Source organism: Lepidochelys kempii, chromosome 5 (assembly GCF_965140265.1).
Source record: "Lepidochelys kempii isolate rLepKem1 chromosome 5, rLepKem1.hap2, whole genome shotgun sequence".
NCBI lineage: Eukaryota > Metazoa > Chordata > Testudines > Cheloniidae > Lepidochelys > Lepidochelys kempii.
This window is the reverse complement of record NC_133260.1, coordinates 42,881,190-42,893,470: the sequence shown is the minus strand read 5'-3', so window position 1 is coordinate 42,893,470 and position 12,281 is coordinate 42,881,190. Positions and strand designations below refer to the sequence as shown.

At 41.6% G+C, this 12,281-nt stretch overlaps 1 protein-coding gene and 1 long non-coding RNA gene across 3 annotated transcripts in view; one reads left to right on the top strand and one right to left on the bottom strand.

The window, feature by feature from the left end:
• SREK1 (splicing regulatory glutamic acid and lysine rich protein 1) overlaps window positions 1-10,269 on the bottom strand; it is a 58,406-nt gene extending 48,137 nt beyond the window's left edge. The window contains exon 1 of one of the 2 annotated variants that reach the window (XM_073344095.1): window positions 9,612-10,269. In XM_073344095.1, the coding sequence (XP_073200196.1) occupies window positions 9,612-9,772 (161 nt within the window). In that variant the 5' untranslated portion in view covers window positions 9,773-10,269. The remainder of the gene's footprint in view (window positions 1-9,611) is intronic. The other variant, XM_073344096.1, reaches the window with a different exon arrangement.
• Window positions 9,465-12,281, top strand: part of LOC140911317 (uncharacterized) — a 45,629-nt gene continuing 42,812 nt past the window's right edge. Inside the window, exon 1 of the long non-coding RNA XR_012158903.1 lies at window positions 9,465-9,697. This is a non-coding gene — a long non-coding RNA (uncharacterized lncRNA). The remainder of the gene's footprint in view (window positions 9,698-12,281) is intronic.

Genomic DNA, 12,281 nt, shown 5'->3' with positions numbered 1-12,281 from the left:
GGGAGCAGACTCCTAGATCCCAGCTCACATGAGAGGTAGAGAGAGGGGTTCAGACCACCCAGATCCTGGTACATATACAGAAGGGGAAAATGTGAGGTTAACAGTCACCTATATCCATTTTTCCCAGCTCTTCTGCCACTCCCCCCCATGTGTACCTCCCCAGAGCCCCCACCACTCTCACAGCCCGTATTACCCATCCCCATTTATCCACCTCTTCTTTCACTTCCAAACCTTCATCTTACCCTTATTCCCCCAATTCCTCTACTCCCTTGCCAGCAAGTATTCACATATTTATTTTTTAAACGAAAATACTTTGATTATATTCCTCAAAAACAAAATCTAAAAAAGCCTTACTCAGAGATTTCTGCAATATGCCACCCAATCTTTTCCACATTGCTGCACAAGATGTGACTTGAACCAATGGTATGTCTACACTATAAACACTACAATGGCAGAGCTGCAACTATGCTGCTGTAGTAGACATTTGCTACAGCAATGGAAGTGGGTTGTTTTTTTTGTTGCTGTAGTACATACACACTCTTGAGAGGTGGTAGCGAGGTTGACTAGCTGCATCTATAGTGGGGGTTAGGTCGACCTAACTGCATCTCACAGGGCGTGAAATTTTTCACAGCCCTGAGAGATAAAGCTAGGTTGACCTAAGTTTTAGGTGTACACCAGGCCTGATGTTGGCAGAATGAGTCATTTTCAAAGGACTACTGCTTATACTGCTGGTGTGAAACTTTAAAGACTAACAATTCTGTTTATTTCTCTGTCCACACATGCTCAATATAATCCATTAGGTGTATGAACAGGTTTGGGAGCTTTTGCATGACTAACAGGAGAAGCAACATTTCTTTCAAATGATGTTTTAATTTGATTTCCCCCTAAGGGCTAGTGGGTGTCATGCACTCTGTTGGAGTAATCCACAAGCACTTGAGACCTGTATGCAATGATCTAAGCCCTGGTTTGATTTGTACCTGTGAGCAAAAACAGACTGCCAAAATCTGTCCACTTTAAGAAAAGCCTCCTCTGATCCCCGAGGCTGTATCTCAGGAAGCTGTTGATCAAATGGCCCCAACATTGGGTCATTAGTCATACCCCATGTTGCACACCAAATTACAAGGCAATCCAACTAACCTGTAGATTTCAGAGCACTCAGAACAGTTAAGCTTTAAACAGAAAGCTGGTTTTAAGCTTAACTATAGCAAAGCTGTGACACTGCTACAATGACCAGATGCCAGCTGGACAGTGCCAGATATTCCAACCAAGCCCTTGTCCTCTTTAGACAGGGAAGTTGGGAGTAGGCTGGTCCACAGCCACTTATGCTGGGTTCTGTGACACCAATTCTCCTACAATCAGGGCATCCTTCTTCTACCATCATAGCACTGCAAAGGGGCTATATTGTTGGAAAGAAACTGAAACTATTATATAATGATCATTTCCTGAAAGAATGGAAAAAATTAAAGACTTCTGTCAAGAAGTAAGGAGTTCTCCCCTACAAACTTTTCATTGTGCTTCCTGGTGGAAAATGGGTTAAAACTTAATTCTTTCCATTCACTTCATAGCAATATTATGGGATAATAGTTATAGACCCATTTCTCTCTCTCTCTCTTTTTTTTTTAAAACCCAAGTCCATATTTTTCTGTAAGCTAAAAACAATCAAAAGATAATCAAAATTAGTATCACACAAGAATAGCATTGTAACTTTGAGAGATTTAAATATGTATATGTAACACTTACTTTAATTTAAAGATTGGACTAAAGATATGATGGATTGTACTGTGCAAAGAGAAAATAGAAGGATGATATAAGACCATAAGAGTGGCCATACTGGGTCAGACCAAAGGTCCATCTAGGCCAGTATCCTGTCTTCTGACAGTGGCCAATGCCAAGTGCTCCAGAAGGAAGGATCAGAACAGGTAACCATCCAGTGATCCATCCCATCACCCATTCCCAGCTTCTGGCAAACAGAGGCTAGGGACACCATCCCTTCCCATCCTGGCTAATAGCGATTGATGGAGCTATCCTCCATGAACTTATCTAGTTCTTTTTTGAACCGTGTTATAGTCTTGCCCTTCACAACGTCCTCTGGCAAAGAGATACACAGGTTGACTGAGCGTTGTGTGAAAAAAATGCTTCCTTTTGTTTGTTTTAAACCTGCTGCCTATTGATTTCATTTGGTGACCCCTAGTTCTTATGTTATGAGAAGGAGTGAATAACACTTCCTTATTTACTTTTTCCACACCAGTCATGATTTTATAGGCCTCAATCATATCCCCCCTTAGTCCTCTCTTTTCCAAACTGAAACATCCCAGTCTTATTAATCTCTCCTCAGATGGAAGCTGTTCCAGCTCCTTAATCATTTTTTGTTGCCCTTCTCTGAACCTTTTCCAGTTGTCATATATATTTTTTGAGATGGGGCGACCACATCTGGATGCAGCATTCAAGATGTGGGTGTACCATCGATTTATACAGATGCAATATGATATTTTCTGTCTTACTATCTATCCCTTTCTTAATAGTTCCCAATATTCTGTTAGCTTTTTTGACTGCCACTGCACTTTGAGTGGATATTTTCAGAGAACTATCCACAATGACTCCAAGATCTCTTTTTTGAGTGGTGACAGCTAATTTAGACCCCATCATTTTATGTGTGTAGTTGGGATTATGTTTTCTAGTGTGCATTACTTTGCATTTATCAACACTGAATTTCATCTGCCATTTTGTTGCCCAGTCACCCAGTTTTGAGAGATCCTTTTGTAGCTCTTGGCAGTCTGCCTGGGACTTAACTATCTTGAGTAGTTTTGTATCATCTACAAATTTTGTCACTTACTCTTTACCCCTTTTTCCAGATCATTCATGAATATGTTGAATAGGACTGGTCCCAGCATAGACCACTGGAGGACACCACTATTTACCTCTCTCCATTCTGAAAACTGACCATTTATTCCTACCCTTTGTTTCCTATCTTTTAACCAGTTACTAATCCATGAGAGAACCTTCCCTCTTATCCCATGACAGCTTTCTTTGCTTAAGAGCCCTTGGTGAGGGACCTTGTCAAAGGCTTTCTGAAAACCTGTGTACACTAAATCCACTGGATCCCCCTTGTCCACATGCTTGTTGACCCCCTCAGAGAATTCTAATAGATTGGTGAGGCATGATTCTCTCTACAAAAACCATGTGTACTCTTTCCCTATAGATTATGTTCATCTATGTGTCTGAAAATTTTGTTCTTTACAACAGTTTGCCCGGTATTGAAGTCAGGCTTACCATAATTGCTGGGATCACCTCTGGAGCCCTTTTTTAAAATTGGTGTCACATTAGCTTTCCTCCAGTCATTTGGTACAGAGGCCGATTTAAAATGATAGGTTACAGACTATAGCAGTAGTTCTACAATTTCACATATGAGTTCCTTCAGAACTCTTGGTGAATACCATCTGGTCCTGGTGACTTATTACTGTTTAATTTATCATTTTGTTCCAAAACCTCCTCTAGTGACACCTTAATCTGGGACAGTTCCTCAGATCTGTCACTTGAAAAGAATGGCTCAGGTTTGGGAATCTCTCTCACATGCTCAGTCGTGAAAACCAATGCGAAGAATTCATTTAGTTTATCCGCAATGGCCTTACTGTCCTGGAGTGCTCCTTTATTATCTCCAGTGTCCAGTAGCCCCACTGGTTGTTTAACAGGCTTCCTGCTTCTGATGTACTTAATTTTTTTGCTGTTACTTTTTGAGTCTTTGGCTAGCTGTTCTTCAAATTCTTTTTTGGCCTTCCTATTATATTTTACACTTCATTTGCCAGAGTTCATGTGCCTTTCTATTTTCCTCACTAGGATTTAACTTCCACTTTTTAAAGGATACCCTTTTGCCTCTCACTGCTTCTTTTACTTTGTTGTTTAGCCACAGTGGCACATTTTTTGTTCTCTTACTATGTTTTTTAATTTGAGGTTGTCATAAATATAAAGGGAAGGGTAAACACCTTTAAAATCCCACCTGGCCAGAGGAAAAACCCTTTCACCTGTAAAGGGTTAAGAAGCTAGGATAATCTTGCTGGCACCTGAACAAAATGACCAATGAGGAGATACTTTCAAAAGCTGGGGGGAGGGAGAAACAAAGCCTCTCTGTCTGTCTGTGTGATGCTTTTGCCGGGGACAGAACAGGAATGGAGTCTTAGAACTTAGTAAGTAATCTAGCTAGATGTGTTAGATTCTGTTTGTTTAAATGGCTGAGAAAATAAGCTGTGCTGAATGGAATGTATATTCCTGTTTTTGTGTCTTTTTGTAACTTAAGGTTTTGCTAGAGGAATTCTCTATGTTTTGAATCGGATTACCCTGTAAGGTATTTACCATCCTGATTTTACAGAGGTGATTCTTTTTACTTTTTCTTCAATTAAAATTCTTCTTTTAAGAAACTGAATGCTTTTTTCATTGTTCTTAAGATCCAAGGGTTTGGGTCTGTGGTCACATATGCAAATTGGTGAGGATTTTTATCAAACCTTCCCCAGAAAAAAGGGGGTAAGATTTGGGAGGATTTTGGCGGGGAAAAACGTTTCCAAACAAACACTTTCCTAATAATAATATTACCAGTGTTAGATATTTGGTGGTGGCAGCGAAAGTCCAAGGGCAAAGGGTAAAATAGTTTGTACCTTGGGGGAGTTTTAACCTAAGCTGGTAAAAGTAAGCTTAGGAGGTTTTCATGCAGGTACCCACATCCGTACCCTAGAGTTCAGAGTGGGGAAGGAACCTTGAGAGAGGTATACATTTAAGTTGAGCCTCTATGACCAAAAATGATGGGAGGGGTGGGGGTGGAGTGGAAATTTACTTTATAATTTATGTAATAAACATTTAATCATCTGGAAGAGGCCATAATATTTTGATTCCTGATTAGAAAATTGGGGTTTTGCTGTACTTAATGTTATTTAGGTACTTTTATATGGTATCCATTGCTGAGACATCTGGGTGCCTGACAACCATTAAAACAGAATTATACTCTATACTTTCTTATTCAACTGATCTGCTCCTGATTCATGTTAGGAATCATATTTACTTTGAGCTCCAATCATGTAACTTCTTGTATGCAGCTAGACCCTTGCATGCTCTGTCCATATATGAAGGCTGCTGCACCTTCCACGCACACACACACACAAAACACCCAACAACAATCTTGCAGAATTGAGGGTCTAGAGATCACAACATCGATCCTGTAATAAGATCTTCACAGGTGGACCCTTGTGTCTGCACGGATCCAACTGCAAGACTTCGATTTAAAATTAACTTGTATTGAATTTTATTACTATTAGCACTGTATAGCTTCCATAGCTGAGAGTGAGAGAGATGGATTATAGCAATTCTTGTGCATCACCAGTAGAACTGGAACAGAAATTAAAATCAATTTCATATGTGCAAACCCGTTAAAGGCAATGGGATTACAGAAGCACCTCTTTAGCCCTAATTTATCCTGCAGAAACTATTACTGGAGAGGATGCATACATGGGAAAAAACCCAGGTTGACTCTCGGAGTTGAGATTTAATTTGTTAAATCTGGACATTAAAATATTTTTTATTTGCAAACTAAACATTCAGTATGGTTTCAATGACAGAAAATGAGTATTACTGAGATATCTTGAGCACATTACTTAATCTGTCTCTCTGCCTCATTTCTTCATCCAGAAAATGGGGATAATAATTCTCCCTTACTCGTACCCCTTTTCTGTGTTGTCCAGTTAGGTCATGAGCTCTTTGGAATAGGGACTGTCATTTACTATGTGTTTCTACAGTGCCTAGTACAACAGGGTCCTGATCTCAAGTAGGGCCTCTACGCACTACCATAATAAAACTAATAATAGAAACCCCCAGAGCCATTTTTAAACTGTCACTTTTCAGTGTGAAACAGCACTTCAAAAAATTTATCTAAATATTTGTCACTTAAGAGTTCCTATTCATGGCAGAACCTAGGGTTCACTTATTTTATGCACTGAATTATGCCATTCACTTGGCGGTCTAACTGAAAAGAGCATTGTTTCCTAAAAGTCATCAAATCTGGGCTCTGGCATGTCAGAGACTGTTTATTCCAAAAGTAAGCCCCTTAACTGAGAATGCCCTATCACTGTTGTTGGACATAACACAATTCCACGAACTACAAACAAGAGTGATCCTGAAGATCTTAATTGCCACATAGTGGACAGGTGATTTCTAAGATAACTGATATTGTGAATTCCATCTGAAAGTATGGGAGTTCAAAAGGGCACTGTCAAGTTAAAACAATGAAACTTTTTTTAAAAAAAAAAAGAGTTATTTTTTCATCTATGCACCAATACCTCAGACAACTGAAACCAGGTATTTTAAAATCTAATTTTTTTTAATCATCATTTCTGTTAGATTTATTTATTTATTTTACTTGGAAACTGAAGACAAAATAATCAGCTTCACTTTTTTGAGTAAATTTCACTTTCTTCTTCTCGGGGGCAGTACCATGCTGCCACACTGCCACTGAAATTGCTACAGCAAAATTTTTCAATTCAAATAAAAATTATCACTTGAATTTTTAAAAAATATCTATTAAAATATTATTCTATTTTGAACTCAAACTGCTTAACAGTGACCCTTTACTATTCATAGTGTGCACTTTTTTGTTCTTAAAGCTTTGAGGAAGATTCTTGGAAATGTACTTCCATTCTAAAATCTAAACCCAATAAATATGTAACAAAAAGAAAGCAGAAAAGTATTCTCAACATTCTGTACTGAATTCCTGTCTGACATTTGTTTCTGTCATTTTGTTAACAGAAAGGATTTTTTCCTAAATAGGTTTTTGCTACTAATGCATATATATTTTATTCCTTGTGCTTGTCTGAATGTTTAAAAAAGTGCTTTTCAAATTACTGCTGTGTGTAGAAAGCCTACTTTTAATTTATTTTAATTGTCAACAATAAGTATGTTTTTGTTGGTTCACAAGATAAATTAGTTAAAATCCTCAGTTTTATCTAAAATATTAATTGCAAACCATGTCAAGTTTTGGAACTCCAGTACCATTTGGCACTAGATTATGTAATTTTTTTTTATTTTAAAAGTGGTTCAAATAAAATAAAATCTAAAACAAAATTAAAGAAAAATGGGAATATATCCTCTATCCTATAACATTTCTGAACATAGAATAGATCCACCATAGCTGAGCTTTAAATCCTTTTAATATGTACATGTAAATTAAATTTAAATTAAACTGAAATCCAATACCACAGCAAATCTTAAGTTTTAAATATATACTACATATTGCATAAACGGATTTCTCTGTGGTGTGAAAGGAGCATCTACTTTGTTAAAATCTTACAATAATAATAAATGAGATCAACCGGTATCTCCAACCATACATTTGGAAGAATTAATTATTAATTAGCATATTAATTAGCAAATATCTGTAGAGCACTTTCAAAATAAAATATAGCATATAAGTGCTATGTTAAGGCTATTTTAAGTCTCTCCTTGTGGGTATAGAAGATTGTACTGTACGTATATCAATAAGATCTTAAATCTCATTTTGGATTTTTTTTTAAACATTCCTCATTCAAACTGTCACCACCTAATATAGCTTGGTAACAGATAAAAATAATTTCACGAACCTACAGATACTTATTAAAGAAGCACATATTTTTGTTTTAAAAACAGACTACCTCCTGCATTTTGTCCTTTCAGCAATTTTCTAGTCCAAATTATTTCGTTGGAAGAATCCTTATTTCCCCTCTTCCTCCCCCCCTCATCCCTATTTATAGCTTTCAAACGTTCAGTGATACACACACTTTCAGTTTCAAAGAACAGATATGTCATCTGGAAAAAGTGCCTTCTTTTCCTGTTTGCTCTGTGAAGTCCTACTCACGAGCCCAGCAAATATTTAAAAGGGACACATTCAACTTAAACCATCAAAAATAAAATCATGCTAATCTCTGAAAATGTTTTACTTACTGCGGTTACACATTCACATAGAACTCAACACTATTACAGTTAGAAGAGATGGTTATTTTTCTCTTTTTTCAATCTTGTTTACTGTAATCATTTCAGAACACTTAGTGCAAGGCCAGTTTCACTGTTTAAAGTTTCAGAGTAACAGCCGTGTTAGTCTGTATTCGCAAAAAGAAAAGGAGTACTTGTGGCACCTTAGAGACTAACCAATTTATTTGAGCATGAGCTTTCGTGAGCTACAGCTCACTTCATCGGATGCATACTGTGGAAAGTGTAGAAGATCTTTTTATATACACACAAAGCATGAAAAAATACCTCCTCCGACCCCATTCTCCTGCTGCTAATAGCTTAGCTAAAGTGATCACTCTCCTTACAATGTGTATGATAATCAAGTTGGGCCATTTCCAGCACAAATCCAGGTTTTCTTCCCCCCCCCCCACCCCACCCACACAAACCCACTCTTGTTAAACCCTGGATTTGTGCTGGAAATGGCCCACCTTGATTATCATACACATTGTAAGGAGAGTGATCACTTTAGGTAAGCTATTACCAGCAGGAGAGTGGGGTGGGGGAAGGTATTTTTGCATGCTTTGTGTGTATAAAAAGATCTTCTACACTTTCCACAGTATGCATCTGATGAAGGGAGCTGTAGCTCACGAAAGCTTATGCTCAAATAAATTGGTTAGTCTCTAAGGTGCCACAAGTACTCCTTTACTGTTTAAAGTGATAATCACTTTCCCCTTTGTGTGGGCCTTTTACAGAGCAACACTTTAAAAACAAAAACAAACCAAGACTGTAAAACAACAAAAACTGCTAGGTGGGCTTAGGGACAGATGTAATACCAGGAACTACTTCTGAACTTATATTCTTTATAAACAAGAGATGAGACTCCACCACCGGTGTGAGATTTAGCGCCAGGTGGTAGAGAGAAGACTCCCCCATTTGAGTGGGCTTTAGTTTAGTCCCAGAGAGGGAGTAAGAAACGAGCTCCCTCCCCCCCACCCCCATCGAGAAGGGGGGGGAGAGAACAGCTCCACTCACTGGGGAAGGGGTTAGGGCCAGGGTTAGAGTGGGGAGGAGGCTCCCCTCATTGGGGATAGTAGGTACAGTGAAGAGTCCCCTTACGGGAGGTAGGAGTGGGAGAGGAGGATTCATGACAGAGACCAGAGCGGAGGAAGTTTTCAGGGCAAGGGCCAGAGTGCCGGTGTAGGGAGGAGGGGGCTCCCCTCACTAGGGGGCTCAGGGAAGTCTCAGGCCAGGCACCCTCCGGAACAGCAGGCGGGGGACGACTGTGTTTCACTTTTCTACAGTCGCTGAGCCCAAGGCACTTGATGCGTGGGGAGCCTACAGCCCCAACTCCAGTTACTAGGCTACAGAGGCCGCTCTGGGTTGGATCGGAGACAACAGAGACCCCGCGGCTCCCTCCCCGTGGCTGGGGGAGGGGCAGGTTCCAGGCCACGGACGGCGGCCGCCATCTTAGCTTCGGGCAACATTCCTTCCCGCAGAGTGGCAGTAGCACAAATAAATGGGGTCACGTGACTCCATCTTCATGGAGCTGGGCTGGCCGCCCATCACCAAGATGGCCTCTGCGGCATCCCACAAGCCTCTCTGGGCCTCTCTCTTCCTCCCCCTCTCTATGGCCCGGGCAAGGCCTCACTTACTCCGGGGGATAAAGGCGCAGCTCCTCGATTTCTCCCAGGAAGCCGAAGAGCGTCCGCATCTGCTCGCTGGTTACCGCCGAGGAGAGGTTGGTGACTTGGATGACGGAAGTAGGGCCCAAGGGGAAGCCGAGCGGCACCCCGATTCCACCGCTGTTCATCATGGCGGCACCTACACAACCGCTCCGTCCTGTGCACTCGCAGCCAAAGACTCAGGAGGCGGGCCCAACCATAGAGAAGAGCGTGCGGTGCCTGTTAGAGAGTCCCGGCGTGGGGACGCTCTAGCCTCGACATCGGGTGCTCAGTGGCCGTGGCGGTTTTTCTCTCTCCAGCCTCCCCTAGCCCCGTGGGGGAGGTGTCGAGACGAGCGGCGAGGAAGGGCTGGGGCCGGGGGGAGTTGCTTCGTGCTGACCCCTCCCTCTGCAGATGGGGCCGGTCGCTCCGCGGGGGGGGCCCGCTGCGCCGCCCCGGCCGGGCGTGCCTCCGGGGTCCGGCCTGTTCCGCGGGTCACCCACCGGGCACGTGCTGCGCGCCGCCCACGGGGGCCACCACCCCACGCGGGCTCGGCCTAGCGGGCCGCACCGGGGCGGCCGCTGCCGAGAAAAGCGGCTTGGGCGGCGTCACGGGAGCGGCAGCCAGCCCCGTTCCTCGTGTGCCCTTGTCGCTCGGACAGCGGGTGGGGCTGAGGGCGTTACCAGGCGGGAGCCGCCGGCCCCGGGGCACGCGCCTGCCGAGGGTGAAGAACTTGGCCCGCTGGCTTTTTGAGTAACGGGGCCCTCCAGCTACCCGCGTTGGCAAGGGTCGCCTGTCCAAGGGGGAGCTGGGCCCCGTTGAGTTTTGGTTCCTTGCCCAGGCTGAGCTGTTCACAGGGTCTGTCAAGGCAAACCAACAATGCCTTTTTTTTTGGCAAAATGAAAGGTCGAAAATACTTGGTCACATTGAAACAAGGGTTTGTTGCACTCAGATCCCGTCTTTTTGGTTTGGCCATTTCGAGAAAAGCAGCAGCAGCCTCCCGCCAAGTGGTTAGGGAGCTCTCCCACACAGGTTCAAGGATCTGAATTTAGACCTCAGACAGTGCTAGGTAAGGAGATCTCCTGGTAGTGGGCTCTTTCCATTTCTCCTCAGAAGCGGTTCCACTTTCTCTAGTCATCGGAGCAGGGACTTTGAAGGTAGTTGGCCCACATCCTAGCTGAGGCCTGCTGTACACCTGAAAACTAGATTGATATAGCTCAGTGGTTCTCAACTTGTAGCCTCTGTGACATCCTGAGGGCCATACAGGTAGCACTAGATAAAGCCCACACTTCTAAATAGTAGGCCTGTCAAGCGATTAAAAAAATTGATTATGATTAACCCCACTGTTAATAATAGAATACCATTTATTTATAGATTTTCTACATTTTCAAATATATTAATTTCTGTTACAACACAGAATACAAAGTGTACAGTACTCACTGTTTATTACAAGTATTTGCAGTGTAAAAATACTATTTTGAATTCACCTCATACAAGTACTGTAGTGCAATCTCTTTATCATGAAAGTGTAACTTACAAATGTAGATTGATTTTTTTGGTTACATAACTGCACTCAAACAAAACTGTAAAACTTTAGTGCCTACAAGTCCACTCAGTCCTACTTCTTCAGCCAATTGCTAAGACAAGCAAGTTTGTTTACATTTATGGGAGATACTACTGACTGCTTCTTATTTACAATGTCACTTGAAAGCGAGAACAGGCATTTGCAATGCCAGCTACAAAAGTGCTGTGCGAGGTATTTAAGTGGCAGATATGCTAAACATTCATATGCCCCTTTCTGTTTCAGCTACCATTCCAGAGGACATGATTACATGCTGATTGCTAGTTTAAAAAAAAAAATTCATTAATTAAATTTGTGACTGAACTCCTTGGGGGAGTGCTGTTCTGTTTTACTCCCATTCTACCATATATTTCATGTCATAGCAGTCTCAGATGATGACCCAGCACATGTTCATTTTAAGAACACTTTCACAGCAGATTTGACAAAAAATGCAAAGAAGGTGCCAATGTGAGATTTCTAAGAATAGATACAGCACTCAACCCAAGGTTTAAGAATCTGAAGTGCCTTCCAAAATCTGAGAGGAATGAGGTGTGGAGAATGCTTTCAGATGTTTTAACAGAGCAACACTCCGATGTGGAAACTACAGAACTCGAACCACGAAAAAAGAAAATCAACCTTCTGCTGGTGGCATCTGACGCAGATGATAAAGATGAACATACATCGGTCCACTCTGCTTTGGATCGTTATCGAGCAGAACCAGTCATCCACAGGGACACACGTCTTCTGGAATGGTGGCTGAAGCATTAAGGGACATATGAATCTTTAGCGCATCTGGCACATAAATACCTTGTGATGCTGGCTACAACAGTGCCATGCAAATGCCTGTTCTCACTTTCAGGTGACATTGTAAACAAGATGTGGGCAGCATTATCTCCTGTAAATTGTAACCAAACTTTTTTGTCTGAGAAATTGGCTGAAGTAGGACTGAGTGGACTTGTAGGTTCTAAAGTTTTACATTTTTACTTTTGAATGCAGTTATATTTTGTACATAATTCTACATTTTAGTTCAACTTTCATTATAAAGAGATTGCACTACAGTACTTGTATTAGGTTGTAATAAAAAATATAAAAGGAGCACT